Source organism: Sminthopsis crassicaudata, chromosome 6 (genome assembly GCF_048593235.1).
Source record: "Sminthopsis crassicaudata isolate SCR6 chromosome 6, ASM4859323v1, whole genome shotgun sequence".
In the NCBI taxonomy this organism is placed as follows: domain Eukaryota; kingdom Metazoa; phylum Chordata; class Mammalia; order Dasyuromorphia; family Dasyuridae; genus Sminthopsis; species Sminthopsis crassicaudata.
In genome coordinates this window covers 16833041-16856862 of record NC_133622.1, presented here as the reverse complement: position 1 = coordinate 16856862, position 23822 = coordinate 16833041, and the positions used below count along the sequence as shown (strand labels likewise).

Here is a 23822-nt window from a genome sequence, read left to right as displayed (position 1 = left end):
ATTCCTGTTCATCTATTGTAAAGGATAAGTCCTGATCAAAATAGTAAGTGAAAAAAAAAAGAAAAGGAAAATACTATATCATCTCTGAAGTTCCTTTCTTCTTTATTTTCTTTCCTGGCTTCCTTCCTCCATACCAGTGAGTTATCCTATCTCATTCAGATTGGAAGTGTAACAACCACTCACTCTTCACCTGAGCCTGTTGGCCCTCCCTGGGCTGCCTGGTGGTTTCCCACGTGTGTGGAGGCTCATCCTATTGATGCCAGACTTAGTGGAGACACCTGATGGGCTCATTAACTTTGTAACATCTTAGAACTTCAGGGCTCCAAGAATCCACCAGCCTCAGCTCCCTGGGAGCAAGGATTACACGTGTCAACCAACAAATACAGCTAGAGTTTCTCCTCCCTCTAACAATCTAGGAGTGTTCTTCCTCCTGAGACGAGCTTGACTATTCTCTCATTTCAACTCCTTTTTGAAACTAAAAATGTCTTATTCGCTTCTTCCTTGATCACATGACATTATTTTTCATATTGAGGAAGAGAACTTCCTACTTCCTGTAAATATCAATGTCTGTGCACCTATAAAACTACATTTAAGACGACTCATGTCAAAAATTACAGTCCTTCAGGGATATCTGATCATGGAACTCTAAGAGGAAAAAAATAGTCAAATAACCTCTGCAATTCAGTCTTTTGAATTAGTTCAAGAACAATCTGTCTTTCTGAAAATATGTCAAAGCACACCAAGTACACAGATCACATGACCAATCCAAATGGAAAAAAAGACATAGAAAGTGTAAAGGAGAGCCAAGAGGCACTAAATTTCTGTATTTATAGTATGCTTATGAACAAGTTTAAAAGACAGTACAAAAAATGAACGGGAGAAGAAAATGGCAAAGCACTCCTCTATCCCTGCCAAGAAAATCCCAAATAGAGTCATGGAGAGTTGAGATACAACTTACAAAGTCACATTTAAAATAGGTGTTTTCTATTGTTTACCCCACAATTACATTGGGAGTTTTCTTCAAACTTTATTAGTAAAGTGGTTTATAATACTTTTTCATTGGTGGTCTGTCCTATAAAAGATTCCATATATGTTTATCAATTGTTTAAGAATATACTCACGGTGCAATATTGAAGCAGCTATTTTCTTAATGCTTGAATAATTTGTACATAAAGTCATGATTTATCTTCTCTTGACCATCAGATATTGTGTTTTTTGAAATTTAATTTTAAAGTTTTCTGAAGTTTCATTTAGCGTAATAAGTTTTCATAACATACATTATTTTTGTAACCCAGAATCTTGAAATGCATATTTAGAATATGTACTATATAGTTTATCAATAAAGATGATAAAAAAGAACATATTTTACTCTATCCTACAACACAGGCTTTTCTCCTATCCTTAAAAAATTATTTCTAGAAAAACTTATTTATTCAAAATATTTCAATTACAAGAAGGACTTAAAAATCGGTTAAATAAATTATCCATGTCCAGAGAAACAACCATGGACACCGAATGTGGATTGAAGCATAGTATTTTCTCATTTTTGTTTGTCCCTTTGCCTTTTCTTCTTCATGTTTTTTTCTATCTCTGATTTTTATTGTACAGTGTTACAAATACGGAAATGTATTTGGAAGTATTGTACATGTAAATAAAATAGAAAGAAAGTAAAAAGGAGTTGGCTAGGAACTTTTCCTATGTACACATTCTACTAAGCAAAAAGAATGGCAGTGATTGCTGAAAATTTTTTTAATGAAATTATTGTAAACATGACAAAATTTACAATATATAATACAGATGTTCTTGTTTATATTGACTATAGATTTAGATAAAGATATTTACTAATTAAATATTTCTTTCCAATGGTAGCAATATAAAACCAGAATCATAAAAGTAATTTACTATCCAATGAAAACCTATACAATTTCCTGACTCTACCTCTGTTTAGGAAGAGTTATTTAAAGTGCAAGATCAGGCTAATGCTCCCTATGACCTCAAATAGGTGACATGGGATTTGAGGAAGGCTTGTTCTTCCTCAGTCCAGGTGCCCCTTTCCTTCACACTCTTTGGAAATGGGAAATTGTTGGGAGAGAGGAGTGAGCTGGAATTAGGTGGGAGGGAATCAGAGATTCAGAAAAGAGTATGTATTTGGCAAAATGAATATAAAAAGTCATCGCTCTTATAAAGAGGCAGAGCAAAGATTTCTGAGCTGCCACAATAACGCAAGGGTTCTCCCATCCTTCCTGGTCTTCTGAGCTTTCCTTCTGTGTCTGGATACCTGGCTTGGAATTCCATAGTTGTTTCTGCAGTTTCCCCATGTCCCTCATGGCCCCTGAGGGGGATTTTACATGACTTTTCCTGATCTTCCTCCATTTCTGGACATTTCTTGTGTCTCTTGCAGCATCCGTTCAGCCTGCAGCATGACCAGCAGCTGAGGATCCCTTTTCCAACCCCTCTGAAGACAGCAATTATTTTCCCTGTGATGTCTCTTTCTGCCGAAATAAAAGGAAGTGAATAAGCTTCTATTCAACACCTACTATATGCCAGCCCCTTGCTAAGGGCCATCCAAATATTGCTTTGTTTATTGTATTCACGTATGTATAGCTTGCTCTTAGGCAGGTGCACACACACACACACACACACACACACACACACACACAGAGGATCTGGCATTTTCTGGAATCGTGTCCCATCTCTTTCTGGCCAGGAAAAGGCAGGCTGGGGTTTTCCTTTTGTAAAGAAGTTTTTGGCCCCCAAATGTTCCCCATGATGCTAGCCACCCTTAGGAAGTTCAGCTCTTAGCTGCTGTTAGTCCTGCCCCAGTTCTTCTCTATAGCCGAACAATGCTACCTGCCTCATCTTCCTGAATTAAAATCAAATCTCACATGCTTACTAATTGTATGACCCTGGGCAAGTCAATTCTTTCTTAGCTCATTTCCTTATCGATAAACAGGGTCACTACAGAAAAGGGTAAAGCATACTAGGCTCTCAGTAAAGAGAACTGAAAAATAACAGAAGGGGAGCTGGTGTTACCTGGCCACTTGATCCCTGAGTCCCTAAAGTCAGGAATATCCTGTAGGTTTTGCTCCACCACTGGCTCTTCCATCACTAGGTCTTTAATCTTTGGCTCTTCCATCAATGACATTTCACAAAAAAATGACAAAACTTCTATCTTACTTATAGGAGAATGGGCATTATCTGCCAAAGAAAGTAAAAACCCATCAGGAATAAGGTCTATTTCCCCAGGGGAGGAGTGGAAGATGGCAATGTCATGAGAGAATAGTACTCACTGCTAGGGCTTCCTTTATCTTCCTTTATCTTCTCCGGAACAGTGGATTTTCAGTGCTCTTCTTAGCAGCAGAGTGGGAGTTTTCCAATTGAGATAGAGGTGGAGTTGCCATGGTCTGAATTAATAAAATTTAAAAGAAAATATGTACCGACTGGATTTTGCATCAGGACAATTAGTCACACAACAATAGCACCAAAAAAAAAAAAAAAAAAAAAAAAAAAAAAAAAAGATGTTCTAAAACTCATTAAAAACAAACAAACAAACAAAGGGTGAACTCATGGGGCCATTTTATAAATTTAAAACTTTTATTTTCATCCATACATCTGTCTTTGCTATTAAATCATATCCCTTCTCCCTGCATTCATTCTTTCTCTTCTCCTGCCTCAAATTCATAATAAATCACTTTTTTTTGAGGCTGGGTTAAGTGACTTGCCCAGGGTCACACAGCTGGGAAGTGCTAAGTGTCTGAGACCACATTTGAACTCAGGTCCTCCTGAATTCAAGGCTGGTGCTCTATGCACTGTGCCACCTAGCTGCCCCTTCATAATAAATCACTACTCCTGGTCTTAGTCATTGCCCTCCTGGATTTCTCTACTCTTCCTCATTAATGTCTAACGTGTAAGTGTCTCATTCAAGTATCATTTTACAGATGAAGGAACTGAGGCTACTGCAGAAGGGGACCCAATATATTCCAGATGGGAAATAGCAGATCTTCTGCCCCCATAGCCAGTCCCATTACTACTCCTAAATTCTATTCCCTCTGGCCATCCATGTCATCAACACTGCATTAAAATTTTGGATCACTTTCTCTATTATAATTAACCTATTGCCCTCACCGCCTGAAGGTTGCAGCTTCTGCACCCTTCTAACACCCAAGGGGATCAACCCTTCCCATGTGCCTATTCCCCTATAAAAACTGCCCATAAGCCTGATAATTGGCCCACATCATTGCCCCACAGCTACTGAAAATTGATAGCTCTATGACTCCATTTTTTTTCCTGCTGAGGCAATTGGGACTAAAAGACTTGCCCAGGGTCACACAGGTAGGAAGTGTTAAGTGTCTGAGGTCAAATTTGAACTCAGATAGTCTTGATTTCAGGGCTGGTCCTCGGATCCACTGAGCCTCCTAGCTGCCATTCTTCCATTCAGAAAAAACCCTCCTTCCAGGTAGAGCAAATAGCCAACCATCCCTTCCCCAGAAGCTCTGATTCCCCTTCAGGATAACCTTGTGAAATCCCTGGGAATCTGGGCTGTGGGCACAATCTGCCCACTCAATAGACAGCAGAGAGAATTGTTTGGATATCTAATAAATAGCCTGTGCTACTTTAATCTCAAGACCTAAAGAATCAAAAGCTGAAATTTAGTGATTAGTGAAAACTGATTAGTGAAAACCCCAATTGCCTCAGGGGGAAAAAAAGAAATCTGGTGATTAAAAAGAGGTAGGGAGGTGCCACAGTGGACTGAATGTTAGGCCTGGAGTCAAGAAGACAACTTCTTGAATTCAAATGTACTTCCAACCACCAGCTTTGTGACCTTGGGCAAGTCACTTAATGCTGTTTGCCTCAGTTTCTTTGTCGGTAAATTGAGCTGGAAAAGAAACCCAACACCACCCTACAGTAGTTTTACCACAAAACCCACAAATGGGTAAAAGAACGCTCACATCAGACAGAAAACGACAGGGCTAAAATTTTTAAACCTCCCTTTGTACTCCCAAGTAATGCTAGAGGATACCCCGTACCTCCTCGGCCAGCAAGAAGTAGAGCTTTATGGAGAAGAAAAAAGTAAAGAGATCCTTTGGATGACTAGCAGAGAAAGGAAAAGCTTTGTCCCACACCCCAGGTCTCCAGGAGAAAGCAGTGCTTTCCTTTCTCCCTGCCGAAGGCAGGCAGGGACAGCCCAGGCTGCCTAGGGGCAGGTGAAGGAGCTCCAAACTCAGCCCAAGCTTACCGGTGGTCATAGGGGGATCTCTGTCCACGGTGCTGAAAGCGGCCGCAACGTGCGCTGAGACTCAAGCAGGGTCCCTTCTCTTTCCAATCCTTAGCCCGGCCAGAGGAGCCAGGAGCCCGATTCAGCCCACTGAGAGTTGTGGAGACTTCGGTGCGAGTTTCCCCGGAGGCCCAGGAACGTTCCTTCAGAAGAAGGGAAGGAGACGCCAAAGGAGCTTCGTCTTCTGCTCTGGCTTCATCCACCGGGAGGACCGCTTCTCGATTTGAGAAGGATTGGGTGGGAAGGCTGGCTGATTGGGGCCCTCTGGAAAAAAGCCAACACTGTTTACCTCCTCAGGCACCTGATCTCACCTCCTAGAACCTCCCACCCACCATCAGCGGATTTCCAAGTGAACGTTTTCCTCAGGTTCTCATTCATTATGCAGAAAGAAATGCAAACTAGGGAGAAGCAGAGCAGGGGGTCCAGTGCATTAAAAGGTTGATGTCTAATGAGCATCCATTGGTCTTTATTGGGGTTCAATCAAGAATTTCAAGACTTTGGGCTGATCACTTGGTTCACCCTTCACTTTAGTATCTTTTTCACTCAAGGCACATCACTGAACTTCCTAGTGGCCCACACCACTGTCTAACTATCCAAGTTGAAGAGGTGTCAAGTAGCCTTGGTGGGCAAGTCCTTCATCCTCCATTCCATTTATTGATGAGTTCACAGGTCTAGTCCCAAAACAGCCTTCCAAACAACCCAAACAAAAACAGACTCGGAAAAGAAATGCTGCACCTAGATAGAAAACTATATCATATTGCTTGTCATCTAGGAGAGGGGAAGGGAGAAAAAGTGTAGCTCAAAATCTTATAGAAGTAAATGCTGAAAATAATGTTTACATGTTATTGGAACAAATAAACTACTATGGGGGAGAAGGGGGCTGGAGAGGGAATCAAGAGTTGCAACAGAAGTATCTTCCTAGCCTCCATGGGACTTCTATTATATGTACTTACTCCCTACCCAAAAGCTTTGCAGCTCAGAGCTTCTGCCGGGAATGCTGGAACTATCTGTGACTTCCAGGCCGATTCCTCTTTCACTTCAAGCCACCAGTCAGAAAGGACCAAACTGTCCTGGTCAGTAGAGGCTTCCCTTCTCCTCAAGGAGTTGCCGGACCAATCTATCATCTTCCAATTCTGGAAGAATCCCCAGTGATAAATAACAAAACCCTCCCTGGGCCTAATCTGCACCTACTGTCTTTCCACATTATTCCTCCAGACTGGGAAATGTGAACTCCAACATTCGAATGCACAGTGGTGACTTTGGCTCAATTAGTGAAGACAATCTATGAAGCAAATTGTAGATCATACTTTGAGATTGAGGAGAGAATTTCATTGAGTCCCATTATTGTTCTATTGGAACACTTGACTTCTAGTATTTATCGAGTACTTGTCTTAACCCTTCAATAACAATTTCAGAGAGAATTTGAGGGGGAGGAAGGATGAGTATGTGAGGTGAAGTGTCACCCAACTAATCGATCAACAACTTTTCCTTTAAACATCATCATTTCAGATGGGAAGCCATTTTTCCCCATTTACCCATCAGTTATCATTCTTTCAGCACTGTGTGTTAACTAAATTAACTAAGGACTATGGATGTGCTATTTTCTATTCTTGCACATAATCACTATAGTTCTTCAAAGGTCAGCTCAAAAATAGCCTTTTACTTGAAACTTTCCCTGAACTTTCTATCTCTCTCTGTCTTTCTCTCTATGTGTGTCTCTCTCTGTCTGTCTGTCTTTCTCTGTCTCTCTCTGTCCCCTCCCTCCATCTCTCGCTGCCCCACACATGAATCTCTAACAAAGTACAAATACTGTTATTGGGAAAGTCTAGGTGCTGCACTGCATATAATGCTGCACTTGGAATGAGGAAGACTTTCAAATCTAATCTCAGACGCATAATAGTTTGGGATCCTGATTGCCTCAGTTCCTTAACTATAAAATGAGCTGGAAGAGGAGATGCAAACCACTCTAGGATCTTTACCAAGAAAACCCCAGATGAAGTTATAAAGAGTTGTGCATGACTGTACAAACAACAATATTCGAGGCAGAGTAAAATTGGGCAAAAAGTGGGCAGGAACTATGAACTTGGGGGCTCCCTGTGGAATGGTAGAATGAACACTGGATCTAAAGTTAGAGCACTTGTTCCTAACTTTCTCTGTGACTTTGGAGAACAGTTATAGCTCACAGGTATACAGCATTTACTATGTTCTACATACTGTGTTAAAAACTTTAGAAACATCTCATTTGATTGTTACAAAATCCCAAAGTCATTCCCATCTGATCATCCTAGAAGTTTACTATCACTTCAGTGTATTTCACTTTGCTTGAATTTGTGTACAATTATCCAGGTTTTTCTGAAAACATCCTGCTCATCATTTTTCATAGAGCAATAATATTCTTTCAGAATCACATGGCATAATTTATTCATCCATTCCCCAATTGAGGGGCATCCCATCAGTGTCCAGTTTTTTGTTCTGAGAAGAGAGCTGCTGTAAAGGGCAGGAACTTTGGGGACATATAATTAAGGCTCAGTATGAGTGATTTAATTCTACTGCCAAGTGTCAACTTGTAGAAGTATACTAAGTGCAGGTAAAGTAAATAACCTTTATCTTATCAACTCCACTGAGGTGTTAAACCTTATTTTGAATATATTTCTCTAAAGTTCTGGCTCTCTACATCACCCCATTTCTTTTGTTTTTGAACATAGGTAGGCATGCCCTCCCTGACTTCTCAGGGAGGTGGGAATCCCCAAAATGAGAGCACAAAAAAGGTATTAACTCGGTGGAATTGAGAAGATAATAGCTACCTAGTTTACATGAACTTACTATAGTTCTACAAGTTAACACCTTGGAAGATTAAATCAATCCTACTGAGCCTCAAGTAAATTTCTCCAAAGTTGCTGCTCTTTACAAGCTGCTGAAAATATTTTCGTACAACTTATAGGTTCCTTTTCTTTCTTAAAATTTTTATTCAGGATTCATGTCTGCTCATGCTATGGCTAGGTTAAAGGATATACATTATTTTATATTATTTTTGGACAAGGTTCATATTTTTAAAAAGGGGATTCTTATAGGGACTAGATGACTTATAATGTTTCTCCCAGCTCTGAAATTCTATACTTCTAGTAGTTATGTAACCCTGTAAATGCCTCATTTACTTATAGGGCTCACAGTAGCTTAGCACTTGGTAGGTGCTTGGCAAACATTAATTGAATGAATAAAGAAAGAATTAAATCTCTTTTTATTTAGCACTGGCCCAAGAAAGAAATGAAAATGTTCTGATAGTTTTTACATGTTACTTTTTATTTACTTCAAAAAAGAGTTACTAAGAATCAGCGATGTGCAAAGTCCTCTATTAGACACTGGGTAAATGAAAGTAAAATGAAAAATGAACATAAATGAAAGTAATAAAAAAGTCTTCCTTCAAAGAGCCTACATTCTATTGAAATTCTTCCCCCCCCCCCAGTCTGTAGAGGAAGCCCTTTAACACCATCCAGCCCCATCCCCCCAAAACAGATCAATTGTTTGTCTTGTCAATTTGTTTTCTTCGATTCCACTCTGACAAAATGAACAAAAAATTCAAAAGGGCTTTAAGCATTGACAGCTTCTGTATGGAGAGAGAGTAGACTTCAAATACTGAGGAGACTAAAAACAGACTGTCCCCAGAGGAATCCCTTAAGGGGATATGATCTGCTCCTCAATACAAAAGAATCTCATAGAGGAAATTAAAAAGGCTCTCACAAGAGAGCTAGAAGGGAAATGGGAAAAGGAAAGGGAAGCTTGGCAAGAGAGCCTGGAGAAGTTATCCAGAGTGGATAAAGAGATCAAATCATTGAGAAATAAAATTAGTGAATTGGAAAAGTTAACAACTCTAAGGAAAACAGGATTAGTGAGCTGGATGAAGAAAACAGCTCTCTAAAAAATAAAATGGATAAAATGGAAAAAAAATTCCATAGAAGGAAAAAACTCACTTAGTGAATAAAAACAGCAATCTAGTGTTTGACAAACCCAAAGATCCCAACTTTTGGGATAAGAATTCATTATTTGACAAAAATGGCTGGGAACACTGGAAATTAGTATGGCAGAAACTAGGCATGGATCTACATTTAACACCACATACTAAGATTAGATCAAAATGGGTCCAAGATTTAGGCATAAAGAATGAAATCTTAATTAAATTGGAGGAACATGGGATGGTTTACCTCTCAGATTTGTGGAGGAGGAAGGAGTTTGTGTCCAAGGGAGAACTAGAGACCATTATTGATCACAAAATAGAAAATTTTGGTTAAACCAAATTAAAAAGTTTCTGCACAAACAAAACTAATGCAAACAAGATTAGAAGGGAAACAATAAATTGGGAAAACATGTTTATAGTTAAAGGTTCTGATAAAGGCCTCATCTCCAAAATATACAGAGAATTGACTTTAATTATAAGAAATCAAGCCATTCTCCAATTGACAAATGGTCAAAGGATACGAACAGACAATTTTCAGAGGATGAAATTGAAACTATTTCCACTCATATGAAAGAGGGTTCCAAATCACTATTGATCAGAGAAATGCAAATTAAGACAACTCTGAGTTATCATTACACAACTGTCAGATTGGCTAAGATGACAGGAACAAATAACGATGATGTTGGAGGGGCTGTGGGAAAACTGGGACACTGATGCATTGTTAGTGGAGTTGTGACAAAAGCCATCCATTCTGGAGAGCAATCTGGAATTATGCCCCAAAAGTTATCAAACTGTTGATACCCCTTGAGCCAGCAGTGTTTCTTCTGTGCTTATATCCCAAGGAAATTAACTAAAGAAGGGAAAGGGACCTGTCTTTGCCAAAATGTTTGTGGCAGCCCTTTTCATAGTGGCTAGAAACTGGAAAATGAATGGATGTCCATCAATTGGAGAATGGTTGGGTAAATTATGGTATATGAATGTTATGGAATATTATTGTTCTGTAAGAAATGACCATCAGGAGGAATACACAGAGGCTTGGAGAGACTTATACCAACTGATGTTGAGTGAAAAGAGCAGAACTAGGGGATCATTATACACTTCAACAATGATACTGTATGAGTAGGTATTCTGATGGAAGTGGATATCTCAACATAGAGAAGAGCTAATGCAATTCCAATTGATCAATGATGGACAGAATCAGCTATACCTAGAGAAGGAACACCGGGAAATGAGTGTAAACTGTGAGCATTTTTTTTTTGTTTTTCTTCCCAGATTATTTTTACCTTCCAAATACAATCCTTCCTTTGCAACAACAACAACAACAAAATTCGGTTCTGCACATATATATTGTACTTAGGATATACTATAACATATTTAATATGTATGGGAATGCCTGCCATCTAGGGGAGGAGGTGGAGGGAAGGAGGGGAAAATTCAGAATAGAAGGGAGTACAAGGGATAATGTTGTAAAAAATAAAATTACTTATGCATATGTACTGTCAAAGAAAATGTTATAATTTTAAAAATTAATTTTAAAAAATTTAATGTAAAAAAAAAGAAATGCTGCTATGAATTTTGACTTTTTAAAAAAGCAAGCTTTTCTATTTCTTCATTGAAAATAGCCTCGCATTTCACCACTAATTTTTCTCTAGCAGTTCTTGCTCTGGGTCTGTGAATTTTTTAAATAAAATAAATAATTGGATCATGGCATTTCAGTGTAACTGATTTCTTTTGTAATCCTATGTGTTTTGTTTTATCTATTTACATATATCATTTGGAGAAAGGATCTATAGATAGCCCAAAAGGTCCATAAAACACAAAAAGATTTAGAATGGCTAATTTAAGGGGAAGCAAGGTAGCAAAGTATAGTGAAGAGGACATGAGTTCAAATATTATCTCAATTCCTAGAATTCTGGAGGAAAAAAAGGAGAGACAAAAGAGAAAACCAAATAGGTGTCTGAAACATAGAACAGGGGCCATGCTGAGGAAACCAAGTTCAAGTGACTCGCTCCCTATTGTCCCCAAAATACCCAAAACAAACAAAAAAGAATCACAATTCCATGTAGGATATTGTTGGAGAAAGACACTGGCTAGAAGGCAGAAGAACAGAATTCTGATTTTAGCTCTGCTATATACCATGGGACCTCATGCAGTTTTTTCATCTGTGCTGCTCAGTTTCTTCATTTATAACATCAGAGGACTGGACAAGATCTAGGAAGCCCCTCCCTCCCTTCCTTCTTTTCCTTTCCTTCCTTCCATGTCTTCTTTTTTCTTTCTTTTAGGAGCAGACTGAATCATCTGTAAAGCCCCTTCCTTCTGTCTCTGTCTCTCGCTTTTTGCTTTTTTTTTCTTCATTCTTTCTCTCAACATAATTCATAAAATAATGTATATTAAAAATAAATAAACTTTTAAAAGTAATGATATGTCACAGTTTAATCACTCCAGCCTTGGCTATCTGTTAAGTAAAATGGAGATGTTTGAATTCCTGTTCAGATATAATAAAGGGTAAGTCCTGATCAAAATAGTAAGTGAAAAAAAAAGGTACTATACCATCTCTGAAGTTCCTTTCTTCTTTTTTCTTTCCTGTCTTCCTCCATACCAGTGAGTTTTCCTATTCCACTCAGATTGGAAGTGTAACAGCCACTCACTATTCACCTGAGCCTGGTGTCCCTCCTTAGGCATGGTGGTTTTCCACTTCTGCAGGCTCTTCCTATTGAAGCCAGGCTTAATGGAGACACCTGATGGGCTCATGAGCTTTGTAACACCTTAGAACTTCAGGGCTCCAAGGATCCACCAGCCTCGGCTCCCTAGGAGCAAGGACTACACATGTCAACCAACAAACACAGCCAGTTCTTCTCCCCTTTAATAATGTAGGAGTCGCCTCCTGAGACGAGCTTGACAATTCTCTCACTTCAACTCTTTATTGGACTTAAAAGTGCCTTACTCGCCTCTTTCTTAATCACATGACATTATTTTTCATACAGAGGAAGACAACTTCTTATTTCTTCTAAATGTCAATGTCTGTGCACCTTTAAAAGTACATAAATACCAAATTAAGATAACTTTGGTCAAAAATTACAGTCCTTTGGGGATCTCTGAGCATGGAACTCTAAAGGAAAAAAATAATCAAGCAACTTCTGTGATCCAGTCTTCTTAGACAATGTCTTTCCAAAAATATATCAAAGCACACCATGTACACAGATCACATGAATAATCCAAATGGAAAAAGACACACAAAGTGTAAAGGAGATCAGGAGGTACATAGCTTCTGTATTTATAGTATGCTTATGAACAAGTTTAAAAGATAGTACAAAAAATGAACGAGAGAAGGAAATGGCAAACCACCCCAACATCTCTGCCAAGAAAATCCCAAATAGAGTCATGGAGAGTTGGGACAGAACTGAAAAAGTCACAGTAATAAAACGGGTGTTTTATACTGTTCACCCCACAATTCCATTGGGAGTTTACTTCAAACTTTATTAGTAAAGTTGTTTACAATACTATTTCATTGGCGGTCTGTCCTATAAAAGGTTCCATATATGTTTCATTTATCATATATATCAATTGTATAAGAATATATACATGGTGCAGTATTGAGTCATTTTATTTTCTTTAATGTTTTAATAATGTGTATGCAAAGTTGTGATTTATCTCCTCTTGACCATCAGATACGTTGTGTTTTTTGAGATTTAATTTTAAAGTTTTCTGCAGTTTCACTTCGTGTAATAATTTTTCATAACCTATTGTTTTTGTAATTCAGAAGCTTGAAATGTATATTTAGAATATGTGTTACATAATTCTACCAATAAAGATGATATTAAAAAGAACACATTTTACTCTACCGTACAGCACAGGTGTTTCCTCATAATCTTAAATTTTTCTAGAAAAACTTATGACTTACACCTTACACCTTAAAAGTACACCTAAAAAAGGAGTAAGTAAATGTTATCCATGCCTAGAGAAAAAACAATGGACACTGAATGTGGATTGAATTGATCAGATTTTTATTGCACAATGTTACAAATATGGAAATATATTGGGAATTATACATGTAAACAAAAAAGAAATAAATGAAGTAAAAAGGAGTTGGCTGAGGACTTTTCCTATGTGGCACATTCTACTAAGCAAAAAGAATGAATGGTAGTGATTGTTGAAATTTTTTTAAATAAAATTATTGTAAACATGACAAAATTGACAATATATACAGATGTTCTTGCTTATATTGACTATTTAGATAAAGATATTTTATAATTAAATATTTCCTTCCAAAGGTGAGCAATATAAAATCTGACTCATACACGTTATTTACTATCCAATACAAAAACTATACAATTCGCTGACTATACATCTGTTCAGGAAGAGTTACATACAGTGGAAGACCAGGATAAGGGTCCATATGACCTCAAATAGGTGACAGGGGATTGGAGGAATGCTTGTTCTTCCTCAGTCCAGGTGGCCCTTTCCTTCATACTCTGTGGAAATGGGAAATTTTGGGGAGAGAGCAGTTAGCTGGAATTAGGTGGGAGGGAATCAGAGGGAAGAAAGATATGTACTGCCATCATCACCATGCCAGCTTCACTGGAATCTAAAAAGATGCTCATTCACTTGCCATATTCCCGGGACCTTTGTCCCCCCCCCTGCACACAAAGCTTGGATCTATACCAGTCACCTAGCAAGTAACAGCTGAGATTCATACTCAAACTTCAAACAAGTCAGACATTGTTTCTACCTATTCTCGTTTTCTGACTCAGAGGAGGGCAAAGGGGGAAGTTATCCATACCAATCTATGTGGGGGACAGGGGACTGGTTGCAGATGGGGGTGAAACTTCACCATCCTCATTTGTTTATTAAGACACAAGCTGTAGATATCTGGTCATTTCTTAGGAAATTCAGCTTGTGAGAACAAGAGCTAGGGATGGTTCTCTAGCCCCCAAGTCACTGTTGGGAGGCAGCTGAGACCTCGGCAGCAACCAGCGACCCTTTGGGATATGGAGGATCTTTCAAAAAAGGAACCCGGGTGCTTATGGGAAGGATGGAGTGGGAAACTAAGGAAAGAACAGAAGGTCCCAACTGTTCATTCTTACCTGGAGGGAATCTGGCAAAGTGCTTCCAGAGCTGGCCAGAGTAGTCAGGATGGTCGTGGTGGTGGTGCCGATGTTGGAGCCCAGGGTCCGGGGGTACGCTCTCTCCAGGCTGATCACTCTGATGCCTAAGGGGAGGGGGAATACAGGTTCAGTCCTGGCTGGGAATGACTCAGCATGGCAAGACCAATGTAAAAATGGAGACATGGACATGGGGAGGAAGGGAGGACTCACCAAACAGAAGAATGATGGCAGACGTGAACACAGAGCTGCTCTGCACCAGAAATGTACTCCCAGCTCCAACAAGAATGGTGAGGTAGTCCTTCAGCCAGGCAAAAGGAAAAGGAACATCTGGGGGAAAGAAGAAAAGGCCACGTTTGTCCACTTGTCCTGATAAATCTCTATTTCATTCTTACCAAAAAACCTCTGGGAGGTAGATTCTATCCTCATCCTAACAGAGGAGGAAAGTGGGGTAAACAGAAGACAAGTGACTTACTTGTAGGATTTGAATTCATATTCCTTTCTCTAAGCCCTCTGTGCTATCTCTTACAGTCAGCCCATTCCTTCTTGTCTAATAACTGTTCTTTAATTTTATTAATAACTGTGATGATTTTTAGGATTTTAATGAGAATATCTGATTATTTTGGGTGGCCAGAGAGGGCCACCACAGCCATGCTCTGCCCGCTTGATTCCTTTTCCTTGGACATTCTTCTTCTGTGTTTGTGTATAAGGTAGGAGGGAGATGGAGCAGCTTGGGACAATGATCCCTGGCCAACTACTGAGGACAGTGACATTTCTAGAGCCCTTTTGTATTTACAATGACCTTAGCGATGATTTCTTTATTTACAAATTCATTTTCTCAGAACATAGAATCTTCAAACTTAGAGACAGAAAAAGTAGAGGAGCAGAGGAAGGCCCAGGAAGGGAGGAATTCTACCTGTATTGATGGTCTTCTTAATCACCGTAGCAATTTGTCCCTTGAGCATAGAGTTCAGGACCTTGACCATCAGGATCAAACAGGTGCACAGGACCAGCAAGGAGAGGGCCAGAAGAATGAGTCCAATGGTCAGGTCAGAGAGACCGACATCCACAAATGCGTATTTGCCTGTGGGAACCAGAGCAGCCACCCGTCATCTTTCTCTTCCTCTTCATCACTTAACCCAGAAACAGTGTTCTACCCAGCACTAGCTCTTACAAAAAGTGGTTGTAATTCAGCAATTTATACAGTCCTCCCCAAAAGATCTCAGGAGATATTGAAATTAAATACAAATAACATATAGCCCTGGTCCCACACAGATTTTATAAAAAGCCATTTTTGATTTCTAAAAAGACTTAAAATGTGAGGACATGAGGGTTAACTGAAAGATTTCCTACTCACACTTTGCAATGTTCTGTTTATATGTTGTGTTCATGAGGGTCCAGGTCATGTTCCCATTGGTCCAGGAGAAGCTGGGAGAGGTACAGTTTTCTGAGGGAACAGTAATGTTGCTTAATGCCTAGATGACACAATAAAGGAAAAAAAGCTTGTTATTGAAAATGGTATTTTGGAAAATTCGATTTTACTGCACATGGCCTACTAGCCAATGAATCCTCACTTTCCCCGTCTTCTCTATTCCACCTTCCCCATAATGCTTAGAAAAGGCCTTCTGTCTCTGTGCTTGGTCCATAGACCATGGAGCATCTAAAGTCCAGACTCTGGGTTACTTCTGAAGGTCAGCCCAGCTGTGCTCAGCCTGAGCACTGTTACCCTGGAATGGGGACCTGAGCATCACTTGCTTTAGCTCTGTCTTAGAGAAGCATTCTGCTCCACAGAGTCTGAGGTAGAACTAAGGCAGGGTGAGGAGAGCTTTGGTATAGAGCTGATATTTACCACATATTTTACTGTTTTACAGCAAGTCTTTATCAGGCTCTTGTTTTTGGCTGCCTCATTTCCCATAGCAATTTCATTTATCACTTTTTTATCCAGCTAGAAAAGCAACACACATGAGGAAAGAGTTAGCTTGTTCCTCACCTATAATTTGTGACTGAAAAGTTACTCTCCCAGGGGCTCCAGTGCACAGAAGACAAAACCCTGATGTATATAAAAGGGAGACAGATTGTTCTCGTTCCCCAAGGACCTCACTTCTACATGGGACTGTCTCATCTTAACCTGACCCCCATCAGGCAAGATAGACCCTTTTGCCCTATTCTAGGGCGCCAGTACCACCAGCTCCTTGAAGCCTTGAAGGGGCTCGCATTTGGTCATCATATCTCCCAGTGCCTGGTTCAGAAAGGCAACAAAGCAACCAACAAAACAGTGATTGGGCCCCAAATGGCAGAATGGAGGTGCTGAAGAACACAACTGCCAATGTGGAGGGCCAAGCAAGCCCTTTAGCTCCACCCCCTCAAATAAAATGGGGGAGTCAGAGCAAGGAAAGGCATGTCTAACCAGCACTACAGATTGGGGGAAGAGACTTAGAGCTCTGCTTTCACAGGAACCTAGTCCACCACTGGCACCATTTCATACTCATATTAAAATCAGAGGGAGTCTTGATGCTCACCCGGATAATGAGTTGGGTGAAGGGATCGGTGATGACTTTCAGGAGGTCAGGGACATTTTCCTCGCTATTGATATTAAAGGTTTCCACGATGGGATCGGTGAGGTGGTAGAGGTAGCCAGTGACCACCTCCACGGGCAGCAGCACCAGCACTAACAACCAGTTAAAGTAATCGTGGACAGTCGCTCCAGCAAAAGCCCTAAAGCAGGGAGAAAAAAACAAAGCAATTAATGTGATGGGTTTTTTTCACTCTGAAATTATACCCCCCCCACATCCTTTCTTATGGCACAATAGCATTCCATCACAATCATATGCCATAAACAATGTCTGAGGCCAGATTTTAACTATTCTTCTTAATCTTAATGAAATCATTATCAATTCAAGGTTATTGAAAACTGAGCTGAATTATGTGAACTTCTGAGTAGTTATTCCACACTCTGAAAGAACCACTGGAAGAGCAAGATGAGTATCTAGAGCAGAGTAAAGATTCTCACCTTTATAAAATACAGTTACAGCAGTGATTAAAAAAAAAAAACAAAGCTTCATACCCTCGGAACCCATTTCTGTCTCCAGCCTGCATGAGGGCCACGATGGTCTTGGTCACTGGAGTCCCAATACTGGCTCCTATGATGAGGGGAATGGCTGCCTTTACTGTCAGCACTGTCAAAGGAAAAAAAGAAAATGAAAATGAAATAGGGAAATTCATAGGGAAAAGCTTCAACAAGCCAAGGAATCAACTTAGCAAAAAGTTAGGCAAGCTATGAAGACCAAGAAAGAGGAATCTTTCCTACAATGTCTCCAACCAGTCAGTCACCCAGTCTTTGTTTGAAGATCTGTGTGAAGAACAACTCATTACAGTTGCAACCAGGTGCCCACGGCTCTAAGTGGGGCAGGGCAACTAGACCTTTACCCATAGCAAAAAACGAGACCACTGGCAGCAATGTTGGGATATGTGGGCATGGCTCGGATCGAGACTGTAGCAAGAGCTCTGTCCCAAGCTTGGAAGGATGGAAAATCGGGGAGATGATGACTCTGGGGCACATAGGGAACAATTCCACAGTTCTAAAATTTGGCATGAAGTTCTTTCAAGAGATCCAGTTTGGCATAGGGACTGGGGCACTGGGGGAGAGGGGAACGTGCTGACTCACGTGAAGAGGATACCAGGCTGACAATAATGGATGTAGAGGTGATGAAACTCTGCACCAGGACTGTCAACAGCATGCCAATCATCAAGCCAGCCACAGGGTTGTTCAACACTGAACCATCTTGGAAAATCTTCCCAGCCATTTTCCCTGCAAAGAGAATGGAAAATTTTAAATTATATGTGGTTATATTAGGGACTTCTGGGCCATAGACCAAATTTAGAGGCCCCTGTGGGGGAAGGAGGAGTGAAGAAGAGTCACTGGCTGCTGAGGAAGGCAATGTGGCAGAGGACAGTGAGGGCTGAATTTGCTTAGAGCGGGGTTTGACACATAAATGATCTAGAAATGCTTATTCCCTTTCCTGATATGGGTTATTAGAGGAAAGAGAGAGACAGACACAAAGGGAGGGAGACTGGGAAGAATCTGTGGAGAGGGGGTTAAGGAAGGTCTCCGGGAGGCTGATTTGGACCAAAACGACCACAATTTTCTAGTTGCTTTCCGGGGACAAATTTGACTTCTCACTCTTTCCACTTGAAACCATTTCTGTTGCCAACACAACATCTAACATCCAAATATGCATCTAACACAGATGCCAATCTCTGAATCCAAAGCTATGATTCAGACATCAATGCAAAGATACAGAGGGTCACCCTCAACGCAACTTTTATCTGATGACCTAAGGTGCCCTACTATCACATTCTTCCACACAAATTTTTGATTCCTATTCCCTAAAGTGTCTTTTCCCCAAAGATTAGAGTGTAAGTAGGGAAGAGGGAAGAGAGAAGGGCAGAAAGAATGGAGAAGCATCCATGTCTCTGGAGTGGATGAAAAGATGAGACATCTTGGCCAGGAAGAGTTTAAGAAAGGGGACATTACTTGGGTTGAGTTGGCCAGTTGGTTGGCTACATGCTGAACCAAAATCAACTCTTAAGCTACAAAAGCCACGCAGAAACTTTTGATCTGTGTTGATATCGCGTCTCATACCTCCAACCAGTTGGAAAGCGCTGCCGAGAACATCCAAGGAACATACAAAGAAGTAGAGAAATCCCAGGAGGAGGATCCCTTTTCCAAACTCTCTGAAGACAGCAATTATTTTCCCTGTGGTGTCTTTCTCTGCAAAAACAAAGAGGAAGAGAATAAGCTTTTATTCAACATTTACTCTGTGCCAGCCCCTGTGCTAAAAGCTATACAAATTGCTTTGGTTATTGTGTCCATATATGTAAAGCTTGCTCTTGTGCAGGTGCACATACACACACACACACACACACACACACACACACACACACACACACACACACACACACACACACAAAGGATCTGGCATTTTCTGGAATCTTGTCCCATCTCTTGCTAGCCAGGGGAAGGCAGGCTGGGGTTTTGCTTTTGTAAATGTTCCCAATGATGCTAGCCAGGTCTAGGAGGTTCAGCCCTTAGCTGCTGTTAATCTACAGAAAATGGCAAAGCATTCTAGGCTCTGTTAGGAAAATTGCAGAGAGAACTGAACAATAACAGAAGGGGAGCTGGCGATACCTGACCACTCCATCCCTGAGTCCCTAAAGTCAGGAACATCCTGTAGGTCTTGCTCCACCACTGGCTCTTCCACCACTGGCTCTTCCATCAATGCAATTTCACAAAAAGATGACAGAACTTCTATCTTACTTATAGGAGAATGGGCATTATCTGCCAAAGAAAGTAAAAAACCATCAGGAATAAGGTCCATTTCCCCAGGGGAGGAGTGGAAGATGGCAATGTCATGAGAGAACAGTACTCACTGCTAGGGCTTCTTTTATCTAACTTTGTCTTTTCCAGATATAGTGGATCTTCAGTGCTCTTCTTAGCATCACAGTGGGAGTTTTCCAATGGAGATAGAGGTGGAGTTGCCATGGTCTGAATAATGAAATTTAAAACAAAATATGCATCACCATTTTAGATCACCATGGACAGCAGGACAATTAATCACAAAATAATAGCATCAACAAAACAAAAACCAAAAAATAAGTTCTAGAGCTCATTAAAACTCATTAAAAAACAAAGAAACAAAGGGTGAACTCATGGGGCCATTTTGTAAATTTCGTCCATACATTCGGCTGTGCTATTAAATCATCCCTTCTCCCTGCATTCATCCTTTCTTTCCTCCTGCCCCAACTTCATAATAAATCACTAATCCTGGTCTTAGTCATTGCCCTCCTGGATTCCTCTACTCTTCCTCATTAATGTCTAACGTGTAAGTGTCTCATTCAAGTATCATTTTACAGATGAAGGAACTGAGGCTACTGCAGAAGGAGTCCCAATATCTTCCAGATGGGAAATAGCAGATCTTCTGCCTCCACAGCCAGCCCCATTCCTACTCCTAACTTCTGCTCCCTCTGGCCATCCTTGCCATCAACACTGCATTAAAATTTTGGATCCTTTCTCTGTTGGCATTAATTAGCCCACTGCCCTCACCTACAGAATCCTGGAGCTTCTGCACCCTTCTGACACCCAACGGGACCAATCCTTCCAATGTGCATATTCCTCTATAAAAACTGCCTCCCCATAAGTCTGATAATTGGCCCACATCAAAGCCCCAAAGCTACTGAAAAGTGATAGCTCTATGACTCCATTTTTTTTTCCTGCTGAGGCAATTGTGACTAAAGGACTTGCCTAGGGTCACACAGATAGGAAGTGTTAAGTGTCTGAGGCCAGATTTGAACTCAGATCCTCTTGATTTCAGAGCTGGTGCTGGATCCACTGAGCCTCCTAGCTGCCATTCTTCCATTCAGAAAAAAACCCTCCTTCCAGGGAGAGCAAATAGCCAACCATCCCTTCCCCACAAACCCTGATCCCCCCTCAGGATAACCTTGTGAAATCCCTGGGGATCTGGGCTGTGGGCACACTCTGCCCACTCAATAGACAGCAGAAAGAAATATTTGGATGTCTAATAAATAGCCTGTGCTTCTTTAATCTCAAGACCTAAAGAATCAAAAGCTGAAATTTAGTGATTAGTGAAAACTGATTAGTGAAAACCCCAATTGCCTCAGGGGAAAAAAAAAAAAGAAATCTAGTGATTAAAAAAGGAGGTAGGGAGGTGCCACAGTGGATTGAATGCTAGGCCTGGAGTCAGGAAGACAACTTCCTGAATTCAAATGTACTTCCAACCACCAGCTTTGTGACCTTGGGCAAGTCACTTAATGCTGTTTGCCTCAGTTTCCCCATCGGTAAATTGAGCTGGAAAAGGAAACCGAACACCACCCTGCAGTAGTTTTACTATAAAACCCACAGATGGGTGAAAGAACGCTCAGATCGGACAGAAAGCAATTGGGCTATAATTTTTAAACCTCCCTTCGTGCTCCCCAGAAATGCTAGAAAATACTCCGTACGGTCTCGGCCAGCAAGAAGTAGAGCTTTGTGGAGAAAAAAAAAAAGTAGAGAGAACCTTTCAATGACTGGCAGAGAAAAGAAAAGCTTTCTCCCTGGCGAACGCCAGCAGGGACAGCCCACGATGGCTAGGGGCAGCTGAAGGAGCGCCAAACTCCAGCCAAGCTTACCTGAGGTCTGCGGGATCTGTCCAAGGTGCTTAAAGTGGCCCAGATGTGAGCTGTAGTGGGAGCTGGCTTCTCGGCACAGGGCAGGGGGGGCAGTCCAGGGAAGGGGCCCACAGACTCTCACCCTCGTTCTCGATCACCAGGGTCCCTTCTCTTTCCAATCCTTAGCCCGGCCACAGGAGCTGGGAGCTCAATTCGGCCCACTGAGAGTTGTGGATACTTCGGTGCCAGTCTCCCCGGAGGCCCAGGAACGTTCCTTCAGAAGAAGGGAAGGTGACGCCAAAGGAGCTTCTTCTTCTGATCTGGCTTCATGAGCCTGGAGGAGCGCTTTTTATAGCAGGATTTGAGAAGGAGTGGGTGGGAAGCCTGGCTGATTGGGGCCCTCTGGACAAAAGCCGACACCATTTACCACCTCAGGCTCCTGTTCTCACCTCCTAGAACCCACCCACCCACCATCAGCGCATTTCCAAGCCAACGTTTTCCTCAGGTTTTCATTCATTTTGCAGAAAGAAATGCAAACTAGGGAGAAGCAGAGCAGGGGGTCCAGTGCATTAAAAGGTTGATGTCTAATGAGCATCCATTGGTCTTTATTGGGGTTCAATCAAGAATTTCAAGACTTTGGGCTGATCACTTGGTTCACCCTTCACTTTAGTATCTTTTTCACTCAAGGCACATCACTGAACTTCCTAGTGGCCCACACCATTGTCTAACTATCCAAGTTGAAGAGGTGTCAAGTAGCCTTGGTGGGTAAGTCCTTCATCCTCTATTCCCTTTATTGATGAGTTCACAGGTCTAGTCCCAAAACAGCCTTCCAAACAACCCAAACAAAAACAGACTAGGAAAAGAAATGCTGCACCTAGATAGCAAACTCTATCACACTGCTTGTCATCTTGGATGGGGGGGGGGAGAAAAAGTGTAGCTCAAAATCTTATAGAAGTAAATGCTGAAAATTATGTTTACATGTTATTGGAAAAAATAAACTACTATGGGGGAGAAGGGGGCTGGAGAGGGAACCAAGAGTTGCAACAGAAGTATCTTCCTAGCCTCTATTATATGTACTTACTCCCTACCCAACAGCTTTGCAGCTCAGAGCTGCTGCCGGGACTGCTGGCACTATCTGTGACTTCCAGGCCGATTCCTCTTTCACTTCAAGCCACTAGTCAGAAATGACCAAACTGTCCTGGTCAGTAGAGGCTTCCCTTGTCCTCAAGGAGTTTCAGGACCAATCTATCATCTTCCAGTTCTGGAAGAATCCCCAGTGATAAACCAGAAAGCCCTCATTGGGCCTGATCTGCACCTACTGTCTTTCCACATTATTCCTCCAGACTGGGAAATGTGACCTCCAACATTCAAATACACAGTGGTGACATTGGCTCAATTAGTGAAGAGAATCTATCCAGCAAATTGTAGATCATACTTTGAGATTGAGGAGAGAATTTGAGGGGGAGGAAGGATGAGTATGTGAGGTGAAGTGTCACCCAAGTAATCAATCAACAACTTTTCCTTTAAACAACATCCTCTTCAGATGGGAAACCATTTTCCCCCATTTACCCATCAGTTATCATTCTTTCAGCACTGTGTGTTAACTAAGTAAACTAAGGACTATAGATGTGCTATTTTCTATTCTTGTACATAATCACTAAAGTCCTTCAAAGGTCAGCTCAAAAAATAGCCTTTTACTTGAAACTTTCCCTGAACTTTCTCTGTCTCTGTCTGTCTTTCTCTGTCTCTCTCTGTCTTCCCTCCACCTGTACCTCTCCCAGACATGAATCTCTAACAAGATACAAATACTAATATTAGAAAAATCTAGGTACTGCACCGCATATAATGCTGCAATTGGAATGAGGAAGGCTTTCAAATCTAACCTCAGACACATAATAGTTTGGGATCCTGATTGCCTCCGTTCCTTAACTATAAAATGAGCTAGAAGAGGAGATGCAAACCACTCTAGGATCTTTACCAAGAAAACCCCAGATGCAGTGATAAAGAGTTGGGCATGACTGGACAAACAACAATATTATTGGCAGAGTAAAAGTGGGCAAAAAGTGGACAGGAACTATGAACTTGGGGGCTCCCTGTGGAATGGGAGAATAAACACTGGATCTAAAGTTAGAGCACTTGGTCCTAACTTTCTCTGTGATTTTGGAGAACAGTTATGGCTCACAGGTATACAGCATTTACTATGTTCTAGGCACTGTTTTAAAAACTTTACAAACATCTCATTTGTTTCTTACAAAATTCCAAAGTCATTCCCATCTGATCATCCTAGAAGTTTGCTATCACTTCAGTGTATTTCATTTTGCTTGAATTT

At 40.9% G+C, this 23822-nt stretch overlaps 2 protein-coding genes across 2 annotated transcripts in view; both read right to left on the bottom strand.

Annotated features, from left to right (window-relative positions):
• Positions 1–23822, bottom strand: part of LOC141545822 (sodium-dependent phosphate transport protein 2B-like) — a 50253-nt gene that overhangs the window by 22089 nt on the left and 4342 nt on the right. The window lies entirely within an intron of this gene.
• Positions 5233–21678, bottom strand: LOC141546372 (sodium-dependent phosphate transport protein 2B-like). The gene is made up of 13 exons (XM_074274129.1): positions 21515–21678; positions 19760–19874; positions 19518–19667; positions 18972–19100; positions 17994–18137; positions 17394–17505; positions 16849–17044; positions 16179–16274; positions 15687–15804; positions 15246–15413; positions 14543–14659; positions 14312–14436; positions 5233–5418 (listed from the first exon to the last, which is right to left on the bottom strand). The coding sequence occupies exons 2-13, from the start codon at positions 19869–19871 to the stop codon at positions 5233–5235; spliced, it is 1653 nt and encodes a 550-aa protein (XP_074130230.1). The 5' UTR covers positions 19872–19874; positions 21515–21678.